This window comes from Notothenia rossii (genome assembly GCF_949606895.1).
Source record: "Notothenia rossii genome assembly, chromosome: 9".
Taxonomy (NCBI): domain Eukaryota; kingdom Metazoa; phylum Chordata; class Actinopteri; order Perciformes; family Nototheniidae; genus Notothenia; species Notothenia rossii.
The window spans coordinates 16,104,888-16,129,812 of record NC_136907.1 but is presented as its reverse complement, the minus strand read 5'-3'; the positions used below and the strand labels follow the sequence as shown (position 1 = coordinate 16,129,812).

The window sequence follows — 24,925 nt, the reverse complement described above, 5'->3', positions numbered from 1 at the left end:
CTTGTCTCTATTCTTGTCTTGCTCGATCTTAGTGCTGCATTTGATACTATCGACCATGATATCCTATTGCAAAGACTAGAGCACTTAGTTGGCATACAGGGAACTGCTTTAGGCTGGTTTAGGTCCTATCTATCTGAACGCTCTCAGTTTGTACGTGTCAACGATGAATCTTCCATGCAAACCAAAGTTAGCCATGGAGTGCCACAGGGCTCAGTGCTTGGACCTATTTTGTTCACCCTATATATGCTTCCGTTAGGCAATATTATAAGGAATCATTCTGTAAACTTTCATTGTTATGCGGATGATACTCAACTATATTTATCAATCAAGCCTGATGAAATTAATCATCTAAATAAAATTCAAGACTGCCTCAAGGACTTAAAAACGTGGATGACCTTACATTTTTTGATGTTAAACACGACCAAAACTGAAGTTATTGTACTTGGCCCGAAGAATCTACGAAACAAATTATCTAAAGATATATTAACTATGGATGGCATTAATTTGGCCTCCAGTGAGACTGTAAGGAATCTTGGTGTTATATTTGATCAGGATTTATCCTTTAACGCCCACATAAAATCAATTTCAAGGACCGCCTACTTCCATCTACGTAACATTGCAAAAATCAGGCATATCTTGCCTCAAAACGATGCAGAGAAACTAGTCCATGCATTTGTTACTTCAAGGCTGGATTATTGTAACTCCTTATTATCAGGGTGTACCAAGAAGTCAGTCAAATCGCTTCAGCTGATTCAAAATGCTGCAGCTCGTGTACTAACCAGAGTTAGGAAAAGGGACCACATTACTCCTGTTCTGGCTGCTTTACACTGGCTCCCTATAGAACACAGGATAGAATTTAAAATTCTTCTTCTCGCCTACAAAGCCCTTAATGGGCAGGCGCCATCTTACCTTAAAGAACTCATTATACCCTATTGTCCTACTAGGGCATTGCGTTCCAAGAATGCAGGGTTGTTGGTTGTTCCTAGAGTCTCTAAAAGTACAATGGGAGCCAGAGCCTTTTCTTATCAAGCTCCACTTTTGTGGAATCAGCTTCCAGTTTGTGTTCGGACGGCAGACACCCTATCCGTTTTTAAGAGTGCGCTTAAGACCTTCCTTTTTGATAAAGCTTATAGTTAGGGCTGATTAGATTCAGCCCCTAGTTTTGCTGATATAGGCTTAGTTTGTCGGGGGACATCTTACTTCTTCCTTCTATCTGTCTATACCTGTGTACTCTCATGTTCCGATTAACCCAGCTTCCCCAAATGTCTTTCTTTTTGATGTCTATATACGCAGGGATCCGGAGTCATGATGATCCTGCGGTCCTGTGTCATGGATTGCGAGTCCTGGATCTTGAGTCGTGGCTGTGGTCCTGGATCATAAGTCCTGGATGGATATACTCATGGATTCATCTTCCTATTATACACACATGCATTTCCAAACATTTGGACTACCTATGTTGCAAATGTATTATCTTTTCAATTTACACACGGCATCTATTGCACGTCTGTCCGTCCTGGGAGAGGGATCCCTCCTCTGTTGCTCTCCCTGAGTTTTCTCCCATTTTTCCCTTTAAACTGGGTTTTCTCTGGAAGTTTTTCCTTGTACGATGTGAGGGTCTAAGGACAGAGGGTGTCGTATTGTCATACTGATATTCTGTACAAACTGTGAAGTCCACTGAGACAAATGTAACATTTGTGATATTGGGCTATATAAATAAACATTGATTGATTGATTGATTGATACTGGCATATGATTTGATTGGCGGACGCTTCCGTCGAAGCTTCAAAAGTTGAACATTGCTCAACTTTTGAAGCGAGCAACGCGAGCAAAGCGAAGCGACACTCCCACATAGCAGTTCGGCAAAGCTTGATGTCACCCCATTCAAAGTGAATGGGCAGAAGCGTTGAAGCTTCAACGCCCACCGCCGTGTGGACGGGCCGTCAGGCCTCTGTCCTCGGTCCCCTCCTCTTCTCTCTGTACACAAACTCGCTCGGATCTGTCATTAGCTCGCATGGTTTTTCATACCATTGCTACGCTGATGATACTCAATTAATTTGGTCTTTTCCCCGTTCGGAAACCCAGGTTGTCGCACGCATATCTGCTTGTCTAGCAGACATCTCTCAGTGGATATCTGCTCACCACCAGATGTTACATGAAGCACGCCACTGAAGTATGTGTTTATGGTTCCATTTAAAAGTTGTAAGAACTAGAACATTCCCTTAGAGATTACATCAATGGTGAGAGGCAGGAGAAAGACAGCCAATTGTCTGAAATTATGGATTTTTGGCTGTGCTTCTCCACAATACTCGACAGCACAAAATTGTGGCAAATGTCAATAATGAGTGACGTAAAAGTCTTCACCCTAATTTGAAGCGCTATTCATTAACTTTGTTGTCAGGGGGGTGTTAATGTCTTTTAAACATTAATGCAAAGTACCAAGTAACTTAATTTAAAAACATACAGTAATCACAGCATAAAGTTGCAAAAAGAGCTAATTAAAAGTACAAAAATCTAAATTGTATTTACATTAGGATACATTTACTCAGTTACTTTAAATGACCACCAAAGTTAAGCAGGGCTGGCCTCCTACAGTTTTCAAGTTATTCAATCCAAACGAAATGTTATGCAATCTGTTTATGGAGAGGACTTTCTGAGGTATCCTGCTGTGCTGCCTGTTCTTCCAACACATTCAGCTGTGTGCCGATCAAACAGCTCCTTATGCATAATGGAACACCGAACCAAACAACCTTTTAAAAAAACAAAACCATAAAAGTGTTTACTCAATAAATGTAATCCTCAGTTGGATTTTACCTGCCAACAAGCAACCAAGGGCTAAAGTTTATGTTAGACGTTGAAATTGTAACTGGTTGAAATCAGGGATGATTTTGCCTGATGCCAAACTTTCATAATGTTCTGTATTTAATAAGCAATATTGACCAAACAGTGCTTTTACAGTTCAGAGGGAAATAAGGATGGGATTTGTTGGTGATAGAGAAGATATTGCCCTAGGATTGGATAAAGAAAAGTGGATTAGTGTAAAAGACTGGGACCAGACACTGCGTATAACGGCACTTAATATGTTTTCAATACAAAATTGGATGACTTGAAAGTTTGAGAAATAAAAAGGGGATAGGTCTTCAATTTAACGTTTTTGATGAGAATACACACAGGAAACAGGGATACAAAATGTATACTGTATTCTTACTTTATCAGATATTTTTGGGCATGAATCTGAAAAATACACTAGAGGAATTAGAATTGGGAGGGATGAAACCCTCTTTAATGGTCACACATGCAGAGCACACAGCACACAGTGAAATTTGGCCTGTGCATTTAACCCATCCTAGTACCAGGAGCCTAGTACTAGGATAAAAAGGGAATGGGGAAATTGAGATGAAAAGAGACATATTTATATGCACTGAAGCACATTTAGTAACCAACTTAGGTACATCGAGGGAATTAAAATGTAAGATTATTATAATATTATTTGGAAACCAGAAAAAGTTGCTAAAAAGGTCCCAAAAATGTGAAAGAAATGTTAAAGAAATTGCGGTGCTCGTATTGTTCACCATTCCCATATGTTTCTGACGTGTCCCAAACTAAGAATGCGATGAGGTGTTTGAGGTTCTTAAAGAAATTGCTACATAAATATTAATTCCACACACATGGAAAAAAGCCGCTGAACAAAAGAACAAAAATAGTGGTCAAAATGTGACCATGTCTGTACAGGTTCCTGAAGCTGTAATTAAAAGAAAAATGGGAGAAGAGGTAAATTGAGTGCAGTGGATACAATAAATCTATCATGTCTGTGTGTGTTCACAGCTGTGTGCATCGCCTGTGATTCATCTAAACATAATTCTCACCAGGTTTCTTCCTCCCTCTTGAATTTACACATTTGTATCAAGTGGAAACGGAAATGAGAGCTCTTCCAACACATGGAAGAAATCATGACTGACACTAGAAAGGTCAAGCTGATTTTAGGACGAATTTATTGGCAAAATAAAATGCTGCGGGTCTTGGTCCATCCATCCACCCTGACTACCTACCCTCTGCAGAGGCTCTCTCGGAAAATCCTAAGCTCTTTTAGGAAATCGAAACACATTGGAAAGGAAATGAGTTTATTATCACACCAAAAGCGCATACAGGGTTATTTGCCACATTTGAATCAAGTGTTACACAATATGAATAATCCCAAAGATATTTGTGTAACGTTTATATGTCAAAATGCCAGCTTTCCCTTCAAGTCCTCTGGCATAATTACAGACTCTTTCTTTTACTAGTACTGTTGGTAAATTATTCTTTATGTTTGGCTGAGAAAACTGATGTCTGATGACATGAAAATCATGCTCGTCTTCAAGTTATCCCAAGATTACAGGGCAAGTATAGCTACCAGTTAAAAGGCACAATTACTTCTGGTTCCAATTTCAAACAAATTAATCACACAAAGATTTTCTTTCAGTTGTCTCCATTCACGTTTTGGAACTCTCATGCCTTTTCAAGAACAATTTATTTTGCCTCTGGGTTAGGTGCCCATTAACTCTATTTGCTTTGGTGACAGACTTGCATGTGAAAGTTTACCAGGCCGTACCCTATACTCCCTGGAGGTGTAAAACAATGTGCAGGTGAATACCTGCTTGTCCTTTCCTGTATACCTCAAGTGTTGCTGAGGATCTGGGAATGCATTGTTGGCTCTACTGACACCAGGGAAGCAGGTTTTGACTTCAGAACTTTTTCCCAGGTATCCAAAGTTGGCGGACGGGGCAGACCAAATACATAATGTAATAACACATGCCACAGTACCAGGTTTCATTGAAAAATATTTATTTGTGAACAATAGTGCATGACAAATGGCTAAACGTGAGTTACATCTATTCTGCAGATGTACAATCGTACAGCAGATGTACTGTATATCAAGGTGTAATAACCTACATATTCTGTTGTAAGGCACTTAGTTTTAAGGAGGATTATAAGGTTATATAAAAGCATTGGTAGCACTACATACATTACACATACATTCCCCATGTGATATATAGGTAAAAATATACGGCAACACCACACAGTGAAAGGTTGCCAACTGAGTGAAAGTTTAAAATAACTCAGCCAGTAAATGTTTTAAAATTCAACTCAGGCTAATGTTTATACAACAAAACAGCACAATGCTATTTTTATCAATTTTTTTGTTCAAGTTACAAAATACAGGTGAAAATCCATCCACACACACACACACACACACACACACACACACACACACACATTCAAATGTCAAACAACAAATCAGATTGTTTCCAACAAACCGACCTTTGTGATCTTAACAGTTATGTAAGTTATGCATGTCAATAGTTAAGCCAAACAGAATCAATATTTACCAAATTAAATAATTAATTATCCCTGCAAAATGATCAATTACTCAAAATGCAGGGTTCGTACGGGTGCTTGAAATCCTTGAAAATGCTTGAAATTTGACGTGGTGTTTTCAAGGTTGGGAAAGTGCTTGAATTTTGGGAATGGTGCTTGAATTTGGGATAAAGTGCTTGAAAATGTAAATGCTTTACTTCGCTTTTTAGATTAAAAGAAAATAAAGAAGTCGGAGCGAGCTTAATTGCTTCGCTTTTACATAAAACAGCTCCACTCCGGCCTTCCCGCGCTCTGCGCGTGACCTGCAAGTGTTTTTGTTAGGTGTGTGACCTGTGCATTCTGATGAGTGATAGATGACAGTATGCCAGGAGGTTGCAGTTTCAACAAGCGTTGGCTAGCAGAAGACAAATACAATCCATGGCTAAGACGAGGGTCAAGCCCACAAGTAGCCTCCTGCAAAGTTTGCAAAAAATAACGATGGGAGAGTCGGCACTGACGAGCCACATGAAAGGTACGCTGTAGTAGAGCATTTTAGATTAGGCTAACGTTGCATGTTACGTTTGTTTAAGCTAACGTTAGCAAGCTGAATAGCGAACTCGATGAGGGATAATAATTGCAGGGGACAATCATTTCAGAGGAGCGTACCTAGGTTATGTGCGTTACAGTCGCCATTCTGTGGTGTTCAGAGGATGAAGCACTCACTTGTAATTCAACCCAGTAATTCTCACGGCATTTCGTGTTATAGTCACGAAATATGATCTATTGATTCGACACAGAACGATTTTAAAAGCAATGTATTTCTACTGCTAGTATGTTTCGTGCCTAAATCAAATGTGACTTGCTCTATCGAAATCTGTCACATTGACCCGAAGACACATTTTCGTTTGTATTACTGGCCTGGGGGAAGCTCGCGAGTGTGTGTGTGTTTGTGTATTTTTGCGTTTGTGTGTATTGTGTTCGTGTGTACCGGGGAAACACTCACAAGAAACACCGGCTGTTGTTACGCTTGCTGTGACGTTAAATTACTCCGTTCTCCGCTTTTAATTATGCCTTTACAAGCTTCAAAGTTGTATTTATCATCTGAATTTGCCGAAACAAGTTTAATATTATTTTTGATCGCATAGGGATGAAACGTATACCAATAGAATCTGTGGACTCTCAGCTTTTCATATGATATACAGGGCTCGACATTATAAATGGCCCGCTGTCCCGGAAGCACTATAAGCATAGCGTAATTTCAATTTGCCCGCTCGGGCCACTAAACATATTGCTTAAAAAAAAAAAAATGGTCCTGTGGTATTGGTATTTTGACAAGCAATTTTGTTAAATTGTTTCGTTTATTAACACTACAACATAGCGTTTCGTGAGGCGGTTGTCGTTACATTACATTACATTGCATTTAGCTGACGCTTTTATCCAAAGCGACTTACAATAAGTGCATTCGACCAGGAAGATACAACCTTTAAGAAAACAGAATCATATAAGTCCATCAGGTTTCATAGAGCCAAACATTTCAAGTGCTACTCAACTGGCATTTAGAAAGCCAGCCCTTTATTAGTATATAAGTGCTTTGTTAGTAATTCTATCGCTCGAAGTGGAGTCTAAAGAGATGAGTTTTCAGTTTGCGTTGGAAGATGTGTAAGCTATCTGCTGTCCTGATTTCAATGGGGAGCTCATTCCACCATTTTGGAGCCAGGATAGCAAACCCACGTGTTTTTGCTGACGGGAACTTGGGTCCCCCTCGCAGTGCGGGTGCAGCGAGCTGTTTGGCTGATGCAGAGCGGAGTGCACGTGCTGGGGTGTACGGTTTAACCATGTCCTGGATGTAGGAAGGGCCAGATCCATTCACAGCATGGTACGCAAGTACCAGTGTCTTGAAGTGGATTCTAGCAGTCACTGGAAGCCAGTGAAGGGAGCGGAGGAGCGGTGTGGTGTGGGAGAATTTGGGAAGGTTGAAGACCAGACGAGCCGCTGCATTCTGGATGAGCTGCAGAGGTCGGATGGCACATGCAGGTAGACCAGCCAGGAGGGAGTTGCAGTAGTCTAGGCGTGAGATGACGAGAGCCTGGACCAGAATCTGCGCTGATGTCTGGGTCAGCTGGGGACGTATCCTCCTGATGTTGTAAAGCGTGTATCTGCAGCAGCGGGTTGTAGCAGCGATGTTTGCAGTGAAGGACAATTTGTTATCTAGGTGAAGGTGTTGGGTGAAAAGCAAACAGCTGTTTGCTGCGGAGCGCAGCGCGAGCAGTCTCAATTGAGCGGGAGCGCCACTCCAGATTGTCGCTATCAATATATATCTCTCTCTCTCTCTCTCTCTCTCTCTCTGTCTCTCTCTCTCTCTCTCTCTCTCTCTCTCTCTCTCTCTCTCTCTCTCTTGCAGTAGACAAAGGGTGTTGCTATAGCAACACGTCAGGTTTATGTTTACACCTATGGTTTACACGCAAAATCAATAGCGCGAAAAGTGGTGGGGTCAATAGGACCCGCTGGCGGAAATAGGTATAAATGGCAATTTTTGGGGCGATTTCTTCAATCTGACTTCATATTGACAATTTTTAACAACAGAGGGTGCTACATAACACACTTTCAGGAAAATTCACGGACTGGGAGACTTTAATATTTTATTGAAAAAAAGTTACATACAATAAAAAAAAACCGCTGTGGGTCAAATTGACCCGATGGCGGTGCTAGTGTTAACTGTTAATCCCATATAATTGTAGAATATGTATAAGTCAGGTGTCTTGAGTAGTCAAAATTACCTACAAATCATTGTACACATTTGTAAATATTATTTTCCACTTGTTACCATTGTGACTCTATTTTTATGCAGCTCTGCGTGATTTTGTGGCTACAATTCAGGCTAATACGCTACCAGAGGTGGAATAAGTACTCAGAAACTGTACTTGAGTAAAAGTAGAAGTACTCAGATATTGTAGTGAAAGTAGAAGTACTCAGATCTTGTACTTGAGTAAAAGTAGAAGTACTCAGATGTTGTACAGTACTTGAGTAAAAGTAGAAGTACCAGAGTGTAGGAATACTCTGTTACAGTAAAAGTCCTGCATTCAAAATGTTCCTCAAGTAAAAGTAGAAAAGTATTATCATCAACATATAGTGAAAGTAGCGACAGTAAAAGTAGTCATTGTGCAGATTGGTCCATTTCAGAATAATATATATGATATGTTTTATAATGATTGATCATTAAAGTGTTCTCAAAGCTGGTAAAGGTGCTCTAGTTTGAATGACTTTGTATACTAAAGGGTAGCTTGTGAATTTACTCCAGGTGGAACTAAAGTCTGATTTAACACTTGATTATATTTCACATCATTCATCCACATCTGTAAAGTAACTGAAGGTATTAAATACATATAGTGGAGGAAAAGTACACCATTTACCTCTGACTTGTGTTTACTGCCAACCTAAAAGTACCTAAAAAATAGTAATCAATAATGTATTAAAAAGTTATTTGGCTGATTGTTGTATATCGGCTCAGCCAGGTTATATGGGATGCCCAGTCTACGTACAGATGGGTCACTCATTTTGAAATATTAAACTTAGTTTTCTTTTCTTTAATTTTTCATCCTCATGTAGAATGCTATCACGAAACACACATTTGGTTGTTTATAGCATAAAGATAATCTGATTTAATGTGAGGTAGGGAAATAATCATTTGAGTATAAGTACGTGTATATAAATATGTCCTTTACAACAGCTGTAAGATGCTTGAAAAGCTTGAAAATGCACCTTGAAAATGTTTGAAAAGTGCTTGAATTTGACTTTGGAAAAGGTGTAAGAACCCTGAAAATATTACAACTCGGCATTACTTAAAATGAAAACTTGTCATCAAAGTTATTCAACTTACTTAGGAGTAGCATGTCATTGTCTTGGATGGTTTAAAGGTCCCATGTCATGCTTTTCCAGTTATTACCCGTCCCCTTGTGTGTTATGAAGGTTTTTATGCATGTAAACGGTGTGCAGAGTCAAAACCCTCAAAGTACACCCTGTAGCGAGTAAAACTAACACAGAAAATACCTCCCCAAAACGCCTCGTTGGAGATACGTCACTGTCCATTGATTCTTCCGGGTAACTCATGTCATGCGTTACCCGGAACCAAATGGACCAGTCCGTGGAGCCGTTATGTTACGTCCGCGGAGCCGTTACGTTAAGCCCCCGCTGATTGGTCCAAATTGACCAATCCACGGACTTCCTCACACACATACACACTCAGTCCATGCGGCTCTGCTGATCTCTCTCTGGCTGCAGGCTGATAACAGACAGTTAGGATCGCTGCGAAATTCTCTCTGCAGACCCATTCTCACAGCGTTTATCAACCTTTTTCTTACTCAATACAAGCCACACTTATTGTTTTTACTTCGGCTGTGACTTTGTGTGTGCTCAGGGTGAGTTTGGCTGTGTTTCGCTGTCGCTAAACAAGGAAACCACACCTCCACGGAGCTCAGCGCGATTCACAACGTCCCGACCAATCAGAGCACACTGTGCTCACAGGGAGGGTGGGGGCTGGAGCTATTGGAGCTACAACGAGCCGTTAAAGGCAGAGGGTGAAATTCAGTGAATACACGTAGTTTACAGAGATGCTGTATGAGAAACCAAAGGGATTTTGGAAAATTGCACAATATAAATCTATTCTACTAGACCTCAAAAATTGAATTATGATCAGTGGAAATGGCCATGACATGGGACCTTTAAGTATACAAAAACAAGAGCAAAAACCCACCCTCTGAGAAATGTTTAGGAATGACTTAAAAAAGAAAACATTACTCATGAAAAACCTCTGTCAAGGCTCACTTAGTAAGTTCCCCATTTGGGGATAAGGGCTTCAGCTCCAAGCTGGTAGTGGTTCCAAGCATCGGAAGACTTTGGTCGAACGTGTGATCCATAGGCTTGCAGAGATTTAAGAATCGCTGAGGGGGCAAAAGACATTCAAGATAAAAGTGAAATTCGGTTCAGATGCCGAGGATACATTTGTTTGCATTCTTTATTCATTTGTGCAAACCATGAGAGATTATTTGCACTATTCATGTCACGGTCTGTCTGTGTTGTGTTTTGTCTGTCTCTGGTTTCCTGTTTTATTTTGAAAAGTGTTCACCCCCTGTCTTGTCTGTTGATTCCTGTCTCTGTGTTTGCCCTTCTGTGTCTGATTTCCTGATTGTGTTCACCTGGTGCCCCTGTGTTTTCTCCTCCCTCTTCACCTGTCTCTTGTTTCTTTGATTAGTCCTGTGGGCATTTAGGTTCGTTTTTTCCTGTTAGTCTTTAGCCGCGTTCACACCGCAGTACTTTTCCCACTTTAGTTCCGATATAGTTCCGAAATGTCGCGTTCACACCAAAAAGAGCCGGAACTAAAATTAGTTCATGAGAACCTTTTTACCCCCTTTTCCGTCCCTGCTAGAGAGCAGGGACTTTCGTGGGAGAAAAAGGCTCCTATGTCTGATTGGCTGGGTGGATTGCAAACCACGCCCCGTAAAACTCAAAAAAAGTGTTGTGAAGCCACCATTTTATTATCCTCGCATTAGCATTAGCCCAGCGCAGAAATGCAGAGAGACTAACTTATGGCAACACAAAATAAAACAAGGGAGCGGTGGAGATGAGGAGGTGTCGGCGTTCTGGCGATTTACTCGGAAGGCTTCAGTAGAAGCTGCCGGGAGTCCCAGCAGCTTCTACTGAAGCCAGTCCCCAACTCCGGGGACTTCCGGCCGGGGATTTTGGGTGGCAGTATACGCCGTGAAGTTCTTTGCGGCCTGCCAGTAAACCCAAAGCAGAAGAAGAAGAAGTGACGTCAGCGGCTTCATTTGCCTAATCCACCCCCAGGGACTTATTCTGGTGTGAACGCGATCTGTATTTAGTTAATCAGAACTAAAGAGTTCTGATGAACCGCTCCCTTGTTCATCAGAACTAAAGAGTTCTGATTAACTAAGTTTTCATGAACCTTTGTGGGAAAAGTACTGCGGTGTGAAAGCGCCTTTTGTGAGATCCTTATTTGTCTTGACTGTGTTCACTGGGAAGAGTTCTGTTGTTACATTAACCTTAAAATAAAGGTATTTTCTTTTTAAATCTGTATTTGGGTCCTGCCTGCTTCACTCAACCCTGACAATTCACCTTTATTTATTTTGTATCTACCAATGCAATCAACCCGCTACCACACAGTATATTCTACAATGTTCTTTTTTATTTGATCAATAACTTACTTGTTTTCCCTGAATGTGTACTTCTGTACATTTAAAAAATATATAAACTATGTGCACACCTTTTAATCTAATAGTGGAAGATTTGTATCTTTCGTCTCTAGCTAAACTGCTGTACATTTCTCCTCTGTGGGATGAATAATGGAATTGTGATTCTGATATTTCTGTATGATTTGTAAAGTCCAATTATTGTTCAAATACAAATGAAAAAAGTCCAAAACAAACAATCAACCAATAATGTTGACTTCAATGTCACTCATTCCCTACCTCTTAGTTGCAATATTTATTTACCCAAAACAACTAGACATAGTTTTTAGCAAACGTTAAACTCGACAAATAGTAAATAATACGGTGGGAATATTTTCCTACTGTATTTGTGTAATGAAGTGGGAATATTTTCGTAATGTATTTGGGATAAACACAAAAACGTCATTGTCACCTACAGTAGTACTATGTGGCTAAATAATGCCAAGACCAGATTCAACGGGACGTCTTTCAGAGCGTGGCGTTGGTGACGTCGTACGGTAAGCGTCTTTTGTCATTTCCGGTTTCACTGTCTTTTTGTGTTGCTGCTACTGTATTATACTGTGTAGCTGCATAGTCTTTACTAAATTAATCTTGTTATATCCTTGAAGACAACGGATATAACTACGAGAATTATATCTACATATCATCCAGTACTGCTGCTCAAACACAAGACCTGACCTTCTACTAGCGAAAACACTAATGTTTACATTTTCATTTAATCTATGCTAAAGTTAGCCACTGTAGTTTAGCAGCCAGCTATGGATGTCCCCCTCTCCTTTTTCTGTTGTCTTTATGGCTCTCTGCTGAATGCGTGTCATGTGTGGCTATATCTCTGCCTCGCTTGTTGGCAATGGTATATATGTATTACATGTAGTTTATTTGCGGGGTGAGTTTTATAACCGTAGATGCACAACGTATACTTGTCAGTAGGATTCATTGTTGCTCTTAAATGTTTTTAATGGGATACATTTAAAGTGAAAACCTAGAATATAACCAGATTTAAATCTGGGGGAATAAGTATTCAGGTCTTGTAAAAGTAGCAATTCCACCTTATAAAATGTATCTGATACTCTGATCTACTTCAAATAAAATAAATAACATGCAAAATGTTCTAAATCTGAATAATAACCATTACATAATTGTGAGGGCTACAAGCCTCACAAACGAACACACATCCTAAAGGTTATGCTTTTGTTTACATCAGACATACACATTGATTTGAAACAGCTTTATTTTACTAGATTGAGTGCACGCAATCTTGCTTAAAATATCTATTGTGTTGTGTGTAATCTGATTGTCAGTGTTTTACAGCTCACTTTGCTCCTGGCAAAAGGCTGATCCGATGGAAAACACCTGCCTTTCTAGATGTGTCAGCTAATTGGACTACGCCATTCCTCTCAAACCCTGAGGGGTGTTTAAAGAGGCCACTCCATTTAAGCCACCCCTTTTTAGAAATGCTTCCCCCTGCATGCAACAATGGACTGGCCAGTAGGGCTATAAGTTCCTGCAGTGTGGAGATGACAGGGGTATGTGAGTTGCTCTTGGGCAGAAGAGCACACAGGATGTCACCCATTTTTGTGAGGTTTTGTTTATCCCTTAAATGCTAGATTGTGTCTGTTGTAATCTGCACCTTTTTGTTTAAACCTAATTGATTTTATTACCCATCCTAAAATTGTACATACATTGGGTGAATAAAATCCTTATTTTTGCACCTCAGCCTGCATTCCTGGTTTTTCACAATAATCAAATTGTAATTACTGATTCCATAATATAGCCCTTTAGTGTTGCAGCTGGTAAAGTGGAGCTAATCTATCACCTTAATCTGTTTAATATTACTTATAATTACTGGTTGATAATGATCTGTATAATTAATCTGAATGTGCAAAGGTAATGCAAGTCTGTGAAAGATAAAATGTATCTAGTACAGTGATATAATCCCATGTTTCTTTTTTTTTTGCGTACTGTTTATCAACAGAAATCCTGCAGATTCTCTAGGGATCATATTTTACATAAAGGTGTCCAGACAACCTTTTAACAAATCTTAACTTTAACATTAATTGCACACATGCACAAAATGATTCAAATCTATATCAGAGATTAAAAATTTGACCTATCAATATCAGTGAGTCACTTTTAATTATTTTGAGAGCAAGATTTACCAGTAAAAACAAGGGAAACAAGATAGTTATGCTTACCTGTCGAAGAGGGCCTTTTTCATGCATCATTTTGTATAACATAAAGAGTGGGATGAGGGAGAGGGACATGCTGGCAATGAACCATCCCAAGATGTTAGCCCAGAATGGATAAACATAAGTGTTATTGAACCTCAGCGGTGTGTATTTCAAGATAGAGAAGATGAAGGTGCCCTGTGGTTAGAGGAGACAAATGGGATTACTATCACATGTAGAGCCTGTTATAAGTGCTTTATATTCACTAAATAGCTTTTTTGTGTTTACATTTTCATCTCTTATGAATGTACACAATTGTATCATACCATACATCAAATGGAAATGTTCATGAGAAGTATAGCAACATACAGGTACATGGAAGAAACATCAATATATGAGAGGACAAAACTCTTACAAAACAAAATAAGGGAGTGATGTAGCGCCAGCAGTACTTCATCAATGGGAATGGACGATACCCTATCATGTCTGTGATGTTGCCATAAAAACGGTCTGCACCTTTTTAGAGAAAACAAAAGATATTTGAAAGTTCAATATTGTCTTTGATTATGCTTTAAGTTATCATGAAATGTACATATTGTTGTTTATCTTGTTGAAATAAGCTTTAATACAAGTTTTCATAATATGAAAAGGATATACAATTTTACGTGAATTGTTTGATTTATTTGTGTTGTCTTTGACTCACCATAGACCCAGGCAATACTGACAGACTGGCAGAAGGAGAGGAGCAGCAGGGTAGTGCCGCTGCAGACATGATGGTCCAACAGCTGGAGCAGGTACATGCCTCCCTAAATACAAGGAAAAAACAACTTCAAATAAACTATATTCCCAAAAGTGTCTTACGACATAATCAGTGTATATTACCCAAGGTTCTTTAAAGTAAAAAAGTGAAAATCACTGTGGGAATGAGCTTTAAGATTAAATTCCCATTGACATCTGAATGTTCTGATATTTCAGTTTTCTTAATGTTTCATGTTGCTAATTTATTTCTTTGACACACTTTTATACAGTTGGATGTTCTGATGTTTCACCTGGTTGCAATTAATATATGGTATCAGTTTTTTAATAAATTCTTTCTACTTATGATATAGTGAAGGGACTGTAATTCAACTTTTCGTATGTTTGAACAGCATATTCTACTATTTCATGGAGTCTCTTGGAAAGCATTGGGAACCTGGTGGGCTCATAGCCATTTTTAGATAAACAAGCTACTCATCGCCAGTTAATAGTATGAAAATAATTGCTTTTGTGTTTTAAATGGTGATTGCAAAAAGCTAATCTTACAAGTGTGAACAAGGGACTCTAGAGCCAGGTATGACTTGTGATTGGAATACATGGCAAACACATTACATCTGGAGAGATTGAGATGTTATAATGAAGATAGAGGAGGTCGGTTGAATAAGATCTGGGACGCTGTCTTGTAATGTTTTCAGGGCAGGAAGGACATCCAAGGTATAGCAGCTGAAAGTGTATATATTTATTTATTTTGACTATGGCTGTACGCTTTAATATTTTCAAACTGCTTTTATTTAATTAGTGTTTATTTTCTTGTTTTTATCCATGTAACTCTCAAAAAGAACATATCGATGAAAAAAAGGCTCTCCTGCAAGCCTAGAGCAACAGAGGGAGGTTTGACCGCATCTGAATGCCAATTTGTCTTTTTCTGTTAGCAGTTGTGCAGTACCTTTTAGGGTTCTTGCTTATGACAGAAACATGAAGGCTTACCAGTCCTGGAAGTAATCAACATCACTTTATGTTCGATGTTGGATTGACTTAATAAATCAAGAAGGTTGTGTTTCATTGTCAGTTTGTATCTGTGTTATGCAATACTACTGGCATGCTTTACATACATATTGGTGAAAGTGTGTGCATTTGCCAAGGTATAACACATTAAATGTTGTAGTACATCTGAATCACATTTTCCACAAGGGCATTTGGCCTTGGTGGAGGTGGCCTTGTAGTTAGTTTAAAGTCCCTTTCATACACAGTTCTCTCTGCTTTGATATATGTACCATTTTACCAGTCTTCCAAGCATTTTAAGTGTAGCATAAATAATACTAAAGCTAACTGTTTGGATGGACTTTACTATACAAACCTCAGTGACTAGGGAGAGTCCCATTATGCAGCAGGTACTGCAGATAGCCAACAGAACCAGCTCACGTCTGTAGCCTCGGCGCAGGGCAGGGAACAAATCAGTCACTGACGTCATCAGGCACTCCAGACCAACAAACTTGAAGAAAGCAGTGAGAGTCAGACCTTTGTTTATTAATTAATTCCTACATTTATTTATTCAGAGGGGTTTGGCGGGTACCTGACTGTCCAATCCGAGCAGAATGATCATGAGGAAGAAACACACCGACCACACCTGAGGCATGGGCATCATGGCTACAGCACGTGGGTAGACAATGAATGCCAACCCTGGACCTACACACACATCATGTAACAATATATAACAGAAACATAAATCAAAGGCAATGGGCAAAAATGTTGCTTAGATGTATTTTCATATAATACATTTAGAGCAATACCAAAGTATTAGACATACATTACGATGATGATTGCACTAGTCAAATGACATGGCATTTCATCCAGTAGTTGAGAGCTATTTAAGAATGCCTCATCATCCAATGTTGTCAAAATAGGACAAACAGGAAACAACCCTTTATTACTTGCAATGTACCAACATGGTCGTATTGTAGTAAAAAAAAAAGTTTACAGAATTAAATGTACAGTATGTCTTCTTTTTCATAGTCACTGAGTGAAAAGACTCACTTGCTTTTAAAAACCTCCCTTAGTTATAATCAAATTCAGCACAGGCAGGTTAAATATATAGAAAAGGGTTCTACGACAAATCATTTTGGTGTGTTATGTATTTGCAGCACAAACAAACAGCGTATAGCTTTTATAAACTATAGAATGCAATTCCTGAATAAATTGCTAGTGGGAATGCTTTATGCTGAAAAGCTGACGCTAAACTGCTATGCTGAAATGTAATGTGTAAGAAGAAAGTGAATAGTTTAGACATACATGAACACTGGGGGCTTGAATGTGTGATAAGAGAAGAAAAGAAAGTAAAAAGGCTTGGAAAAGCAGCAGAATGTTTGAACTGCAAACTTTTGAACTAACTTGATGGTGAATGATCTGTCGCCATAACAACGGCATTTGATGAATAATACTCTTAGATGTGTTGATCGTTACCAAACCTTTGAAGTTTTGGGCCATTTGGAGCATTTTCACTGAAGTTATGAGAAAACCGTGTTTCATGGTGAGCATTGTGTTGCCATGGCAACGACATTTGAAGAAATCTCAAAACTGTCCCGTAAATGTCTTCACGGCCGGACTGTTAGCACACATGTGAAGTTTGAGCACTTTTTGAACATTTTCATAGGAGTTATAGCGACATCGTCTTTTATTGCGAGGCGTTTCCATGGAAACGGCATATGATGAAACCCCATAATTGACGTAGAGCTGTTGAGGGCTGTACCATTAACCATTATCTGAAGTGCGGTGCTCTGAGCATGTCAGTTGGAGTTATGACATCATCGTGTTCCATGACACATGTGTTTATATTTGAGCTAACAACGTGTCCAGAGATCATAGGTTTCCATGGTGATCAAGTAAATATGGCAAAGGCTCAAATTTGTTGAACAACACATTTGTAACAGGTTTGTTAATTAACCAAAAAATATGAACAGTTGGAAGATTGAAAATGGGATTATTATTAGGATTATTTGTAGGTCATTGAAAAGTAGAATCATTTAGAAAGATGTGAACATTGAAGTTTCTATTTTAGAAAAGCTGACACTGTAGTGCATCGCTGGTTTTAAAAGTGATTTATAAGAGTCATGTTTAAAGATGTGCAATACTTAAAACGTTTATAAAGATCCTCTTGAGTGTGTGTCATTAGTTAGCTGATAAAATGTTACGAATAAATACCTTGACATATTGACTACGAGAGCTTGAATCAAACAAGCAGCCTTGTATTTAAAAGATTAACTGACATAGCAACAGTCGCACGTGGTATAGTGGTGTGGCTGAGTACTTTAAAGGGTTGAATAGGGGGGACTTGAATGTGAAATAAGAACAAGAAAATAAAAAGTCTAAATGCATGAAAAAGCAGCAGAATATTTTAACTGAAAACTTTAGAACTAAAAGCATAAGTCACCAATGATGTCTAAAATACGTGGAACATGTTGAAGTCAGTATGAAGTGTCCATCAGGCGGAAAACAATAGGCTGAGGCAGTCTGTTAAACTCCAGTGACCACGTCATTAGTCTGCTGCTCTAATTATGTCAATTGGAGTTATGACAACATCGTGTTCCATGACACAGGTGTTTATATGTGAGCTAACGACGTGTCCAGAGATCAAAGATTTCCATGGTGATTAGTGAGAGGAAAGCATTTTCATTGTTCTGAATGAGATAAACCTGTTACATGTGAACGTTTTGTTGAAGAACCCTAACAGATATCGGTGAAATTTCAAAGCGTGAAGCATGTCAAGGAACTTGAGCATCTGAAGTCTACTTTTTGTGTACCTTTGGGTTAATAATGTGGCCTTTTTGGCAGATTAACTAAAGGTGTGCGGCTGCTGTGGTGGAGAAAGGTGAGGCTGAATTTACAATGGGTTTTAATGGAGACATGTTGAACGTTTTTGTCACTTCATGCCCTCAAGAGGCATTTTGTTTAATTATTTTGCTTGATTTTTTTTATCTTTCAAGCTACGAGATGTTTTCCTACGTTTGTCATGAAAAAGCATGTCTCAGGAATGTAGGGTTTGGGAAGGCAAAATGTAATCTGTCCTCTACTCTAGCTGTGACATCACACACTCTAAAATCTGAAGAAGGCCTCTTTTACCAAGGTCTGAACAATGTTTAATATCTGTAAAAGTAAGAATCAGATTTAAAAGTTGTGTTACACGAATATTGCCAGAAAGATGTGTGACATTTTAAAGTTGGAATGAGGTTTCTGAGTGAAAGTATGAAGGAGCAGTTAGCAGTTGAAGAAGGAGCAGTTAGCAGTTGAAGTTGCATGAAGATTGTTGAAGTCTGAAGAGTTCTCCATTGACTTCCATGTTAACAATGGGATGTATTATGGGATGTATCTCTGGAATTATGAAAGTTATGAATGATACAAATTAATAGGCATTGATTCCCGACCGAGCTGAACGTTTTGATGTTTGAACGGAGTTTCTGTGATGTTCAATGTGGGAGAAGAAGCAACGCAAAATAACCCGGCGGAATAATAAAGAATTTTGTGCGTGGCATAACAGATAGTTGGAATGCTGTTTCAGCATTCCCACTAAATTAGCTGAATTTATTGGATTAATGGTCATTTTGGATTTTATATTAATGCAACTGCCAGCATTGGTGCATTTGCAGGCTCTTTGTTGAAATTTCCGGAGTTGTTTTCACCAAGTGGGAGGTATTGTGTGTGCCCAAACTTCCCAGTGTTCCAGAGCCACAAAGCCAGTCAAAGTAGCCAAGTTTCATCGAGAAAAGCTGTGTGTTAAGTATTTTGGAATTGACGTCTGATTTGTAATGCCATTGAGCTGCAAATGTAACCTCTTCCGTTAGAAATGTGAGCAAATAAGACCTGTGTATGCAGTTATAGTTCGGAGAAGTTTAAAAAAAAATGTAAGAACAAAAGATGACAAACGTAAGCCTCTCAGGTTAGAAAGATACGAGGATAAGGAAACGCCACATAAATTGGCACATTTTCCCACACAGGGAGAGTTTAAGCAGGGAACGTTTCTGGTCATTTAAACTATGAGCTCTGCCAACAAGGTGAGCAGTTAATCTCATATACCAGTTTTCCCTCTACTGCTCAATATCAAGTGAAATGAGAGAAGTCAGTACTTGCCTGATTGAGCTACTTCAGAAATATCCACTCCTTGCTCGTTTGTCATGAAACCCAAAACAGAGAAAATGGCGAAGCCTGACACAATGCTGGTGGCACTGTTCAGTAGACACAAGTAAAAACAGTCTCTGAAACGAAAATGAGCACAGTTTTAAAAATGTGTAATGTGTCACAAGTTAGATACAGTACATCTATTATTGTTTGTTTGGTTTGACTCATCTAAACTCTCCTGTCATTTCAGACCTCGCCTTCCTCCAGGCCCTTGTAATCAGCTCACTTCCCTCACCTGGTATTCCCAGCCCTTCCCCTCACATGTTACTAATTCCCTCATCACTCCAAAGTATTTATACCACCTCACTATCACTTGTCCTTTGCCAGATTGTCTTTGTCCTGCCCGGTTTTTGACCCCTGCCTGCCTGTATATGGATCTCGAGTTCCTGCCTGCTCCCTGTCTGGTTTTGGTTGCCTGTCTGAAGGATTTCCTGGTTTTGACCCTGCCTGTCCCTGACCTGAATAAAGGCAGCTCGGGACCTTCCTGCTGATTTAGATAAGCTGGTGGCTCTCTCCATCCGCATTGACTGCCGTCTTCGGGAGCGGAGAAGAGAGAGGATTTTCTCCGTCGCCCCTCAGGCTGCGCCTCTCCCGTCAGTGCATGTTACTGAACAGGTGAGAGGAGGATTTTCTAACTCTTCTGAACCAATGCATAGGGCGGACCCGGTTCTCCGAGGCAGAACGACAGCGCCGCCTGCGGGAAAACTGCTTTCTTTACTGCGGCCGGGATGGTCATTTTGCCTCCTCTTGTCCTGTAAAAGGCAGGGCTCACCAGTAATCCAGAGGGCGCTGGTGAGCCAAATTATGAATTTAGAAATGCCGTCTCGACCCCTAATCCATGCTCAGCTGAACTGCTCGGGGAAAATGCACACTGTGGCAGTTCTTATTGACTCTGGTGCTGATGCCAGTCTTTTGGACATAACACTGGCCTTTCAGATGGGGCTTGGTCGGGAGGTTTTGGAGAAGCCAAATGCTACAGCTCTAGATGGTCGCCTTCTCTGCAGAGTGACACACCGTTCAACTCCAGTTCAAATGAGCATGTCAGGTAATCACAGCGAAACACTCTCTTTTCACCTTATCCATGCACCACATCAGCCTGTCATTTTGGGGTTTCCTTCGAGGCATAATCCTCATATAGATTGGGCTTCAGGGACTATTAGAGAGTGGAGTGCTCATTGTCATGCTGTCTGCTTAAGATCTAGTTCCTCAATCAATTCCAGTCAGCTGATTACCTCTGAGTGTCAAGACATTTCCGTTGTTCCCAAGGATTACTGGGACCTTAAAGAGGCCTTTAACAAGAATATCATCGCTTCTACATGTGTCATTGGTCTGGTGATCTGGGAGGTGGAGGATAAGGTCAAGCGCTCTCATGCTGAACACCTAGCCCAAGTGCCTGTCCTGTTAACCGTCTGTTTGTTCCTGCCACTCTCTGTACCCAGGTTCTCCAGTGGGGTCATAACTCTCGCCTGGCTTGTATCTCAGGAGTGAGACGGTCCCTAGCCCTGATTCGACAGCGATTTTGGTGGTCTTCCATGGAGAAGGATACCAAGGAATTCATAGCTGCTTGCCTAGTCTGCTCCCAAAATAGGACCTCACGCAAAGCTCCCTCCGGTCTTCTTCATCCGTTTGCCTATCCCTCATCGTTCCTGGTCCCACATCTCCTTGGATTTTGTCACTGGACTACCACCCTCAGACGGTAACACAGTCATACTCACAGTCATAGACCGGTTTTCCAAGTCGGCCCTGCTTATTCCATTAACCAAATTACCTACTGCCAAGGAAACTGCTGAAATCATGCTACAACATGTGTTCAGGCTGCATGGTCTCCCCAGTGACGTTGTGTCTGATCGGGGACCACAATTTACTTCTCGTTTTTGGTCCGAGTTTTGCAGGCTGCTGGGAGCCAGTGTCAGTCTCTCGTCCGGATTCCATCCCCAGTCCAATGGTCAAGCAGAGCGAATGAACCAGGAGATGGAGACTGTCTTACGCTGTCTAGCCTCCTCCACTCCCTCCTCCTGGTCGAGGCAGCTTCTATGGGTTGAGTATGCCCAGAACACCCTTCCTAGTTCTGCTACTGGTCTTTCTCCATTCCAATGCACCTGCGGATACCAGCCACCCCTTTTCCCTGCACAGGAACGTGAGGCCAGCGTTCCATCTGCACAGGCGTTTGTAAGCCGATGTCGATGCATGTGGTTAAAGGCCCGCTCCGCGCTACTGCGCTCTTCCGACCGTTATCAACGGTCCGTCAATCGCCGTCGCTAGCCAGCTCCACCGTACTCCCCAGGGCAACGTGTCTGGCTCTCCACACGGGATCTCCTTCTCAGAGTTGAGTCGAAGAAGTTGTCTCCCCGTTTTGTAGGCCAATTTCCCATATCTAGGGTCATCAATCCTGCAGCTGTCCGCCTGTGTCTGCCCCCTTCTATGAGGATTCATCCTACATTCCATGTGTCCAAGATCAAACGAGTTAATAGACCGTAGACCCCCACCACCACCCCAGACTATCGACGGGGAGACTGTTTACACTGTCCGTCGCCTCATCAAGTCCCGGCGACGTGGTAGAGGGTTGCAGTACCTGTTACACTGGGAGGGTTATGGTCCTGAAGAGCGTTCATGGGTGCCCACTCGCAGTATCTTTGACCCATCTCTCATGACTGACTTTCACCAGGCTCATCCCGATCAACCACGTGGGATGTCAGGAGCCGCCCACACTATCACTTGTCCTTTGACAGATTGTCTTGTCGTTTCCGCCAAGCTCTCCAGTGAGTGTTATTCTCTAGCCTAGATTTTTGTCCTGCCCGGTTTTTGACCCCTGCCTGCCTGTATACGGATCTCGAGTTCCTGCCTGCTCCCTGTCTGGTTTTGGTTGCCTGTCTGACAGATTTCCTGGTTTTGATCCTGCCTGTCCCTGACCTGAATAAACTGAACATTGCAAAACACTGGTTGTATCTGAGTCGTGCTATTGGGTTCTGATCTGTACCTGTGATCGTGACATAATGAGTATACAAGGATGTTTAGAAAATATTGGCATTGCAGCATTACATTGTGCTCAACTCTCTTTTGAAGTTAGTTTGACGGTGTTCCTGCACAACCAAATTCCGAGTCATTATTAGAAGTTCTAGACTTACTTTTGGAAATGATGATCTAAAGTGCTTTTACATGTAAACACTTGGAAGTTGTACAGTCTATTTCTGCTGTTTTCGGTGTGGGGGGGTTGTAATGTGTATTTATTGTATGTTGCTTGAACATAGTAAAGTATAATATATTTATTTTTCTATGGCTGGTCATTTCTGACCAGGAACACCATACATAACGTTTGAATTACCCCATTAATATTCAGTCTAAGTGGTACTCCCTCTTTTTATATGTTCAAGTCCCACAGTGTGGCAGAATACATAAAGCCTAAAATCAGTCAGATTAATTATATTTATGACAAGAGAAAGTTGTGATTGGCCAACTTCGGGAACCTTAAACTGACACAAATCAAATACGTTTGCGGAAAAATTATATAAAGAACAAGAAACAATACATTTAAAAGAAAAATAATAATAATAATTTTGTCAGGTCATACTTGTAACAGTCGTTATTGAAGGTGTTGTAACTCCCAAGAGAAGTTAGGAATCCAAGGCCGATGGCATAGGAGAAGAATATCTGAGTTCCAGCATCCATCCACACCTGAAAGCAAATATATGTGTGAAAAATATATATGTGTATGGTTATGACTCTGTGTAAAGGAAAGTGGTTCTGCTCTAAAGAGCACATGGGTTTACCTGGGGATCTGAGAGGCGGGAGATGTCAGGGTAGAGGTAGTAAATGATCCCGTCTATCGCCCCCGGGAGGGTGACACCACGGATGAGCAGAACAAACAGCATAATGAAGGGGAAGGTAGCTGTAAAGAAAGCCGCCTGAAGAGAAACAAAGACATTTCTTGCCAGCTTGCACCAATATGTAATAGATCAGTCCATGAATCGACCAATCAATGAAACGACTGATTGTTTTAGCAGTTATTCATGATTCAAGATTCAATGCTTTTATTGTCATATGTACATAGCTACAGTGTAGTTATGACTTATGGGAAAATAATAACTTCCCACATATTAATTAACAGTAGCTTAAAAATTCAAATTGGGTAACAGGTGGCTATAACCTCTATCTTTATTATGTAGCATCAGATTTAACACCTTCATCATCAAATATAAATAAATGTACAGTTGGATTACTGCTCTTAGTTGCAGCCAGGGGCGGACTGGGACTAAAAATCAGCCCGGGCATCTCGACCGGCCCACATCGTCCGACCGGCCCACTTCGGTACCGGCCCATCGGGATTCGTCCCGAACATCCTGATGGCCAGTCCGCCACTGGCTGCAGCCACTGTAATATGTTTTATCCATGTGTGATACCTTAAACTGGACACGGGTCAGATTAAAGTGAACCTGTGTATTGTAGACACACCAAGTCCTACCTACCAGGTATTGCATGACTTATGAAGACCACCAAGGCACATAGAGGGTTCCCTAAGCCTTATCTGTGATATGTACTCACCCACCGTTTGCCCTGATAACCATTTAAACTTACATTGTTTTAGACCACTTTCTTATCCCTTCTGTCGGCTAGAGGAAACCCTACGTACGCCTAACCTGTCTTGTTATTCATCCTTGTGGGAATCTGTATTGTCTATATTTCTCCCCTAGACCTAACCATTAAAACTACTAAACCTTAAACGTTACTTTAACCACAACTCAAATGTTACCCTTGAACAACTTGTATCCCTAAAATAAACTTGTCAGCTAATCATTCAGCTAGATATATCTCGAAAAGACGATTTGCATGCTCTATTAAGATGCCAAACTAAAGTGACTACTGCCAATAACCACTTCTAAGCTAAACACCCAGCTGAGATGTAAACAGTAAATAAGAGCCTGGATTAACTCTCAGTCTGGGATTTAGAGCAAAGCAAATATGTGGGTATAATGGCCGACAGATAGTAAGAGCAAATCCCTTAAGGCAGTGGTTCTCAACCTGTGGTACGCGTACCGCTGGTGGTACGCCAGCTCCCGCTAGTGGTACGTGGAGGAATCTGACATATAACAAATATTTTAAAAAAATAATATTATTATTTTTTTTTTTTTTACTTAAAGGAGACCTATCATGCTATATTTGAATAATATATTGTAGGGCCATACCTACTACCTACCGTAATTTTCGGACTATAAGGCGCACCTGAATATAAGCCGCAGCAGCTAAATTGAAAGATGTGTA

General features: G+C 40.5%; 1 protein-coding gene across 1 annotated transcript in view; it reads right to left on the bottom strand.

Moving 5' to 3' along the window:
• Positions 1–4,700: 4,700 nt before the first annotated feature.
• LOC307020395 (sodium- and chloride-dependent GABA transporter 2-like) overlaps positions 4,701–24,925 on the bottom strand; it is a 25,090-nt gene continuing 4,865 nt past the window's right edge. Inside the window, exons 6-14 of the mRNA XM_079651724.1 lie at positions 23,437–23,571; positions 23,238–23,341; positions 19,622–19,746; positions 16,074–16,186; positions 15,858–15,992; positions 14,448–14,550; positions 14,160–14,260; positions 13,772–13,942; positions 4,701–10,271 (exon numbers count right to left, since the gene is read on the bottom strand). Of these exons, the coding sequence (XP_079507850.1) occupies positions 10,152–10,271; positions 13,772–13,942; positions 14,160–14,260; positions 14,448–14,550; positions 15,858–15,992; positions 16,074–16,186; positions 19,622–19,746; positions 23,238–23,341; positions 23,437–23,571 (1,107 nt within the window). The 3' untranslated portion in view covers positions 4,701–10,151. The remainder of the gene's footprint in view (positions 10,272–13,771; positions 13,943–14,159; positions 14,261–14,447; positions 14,551–15,857; positions 15,993–16,073; positions 16,187–19,621; positions 19,747–23,237; positions 23,342–23,436; positions 23,572–24,925) is intronic.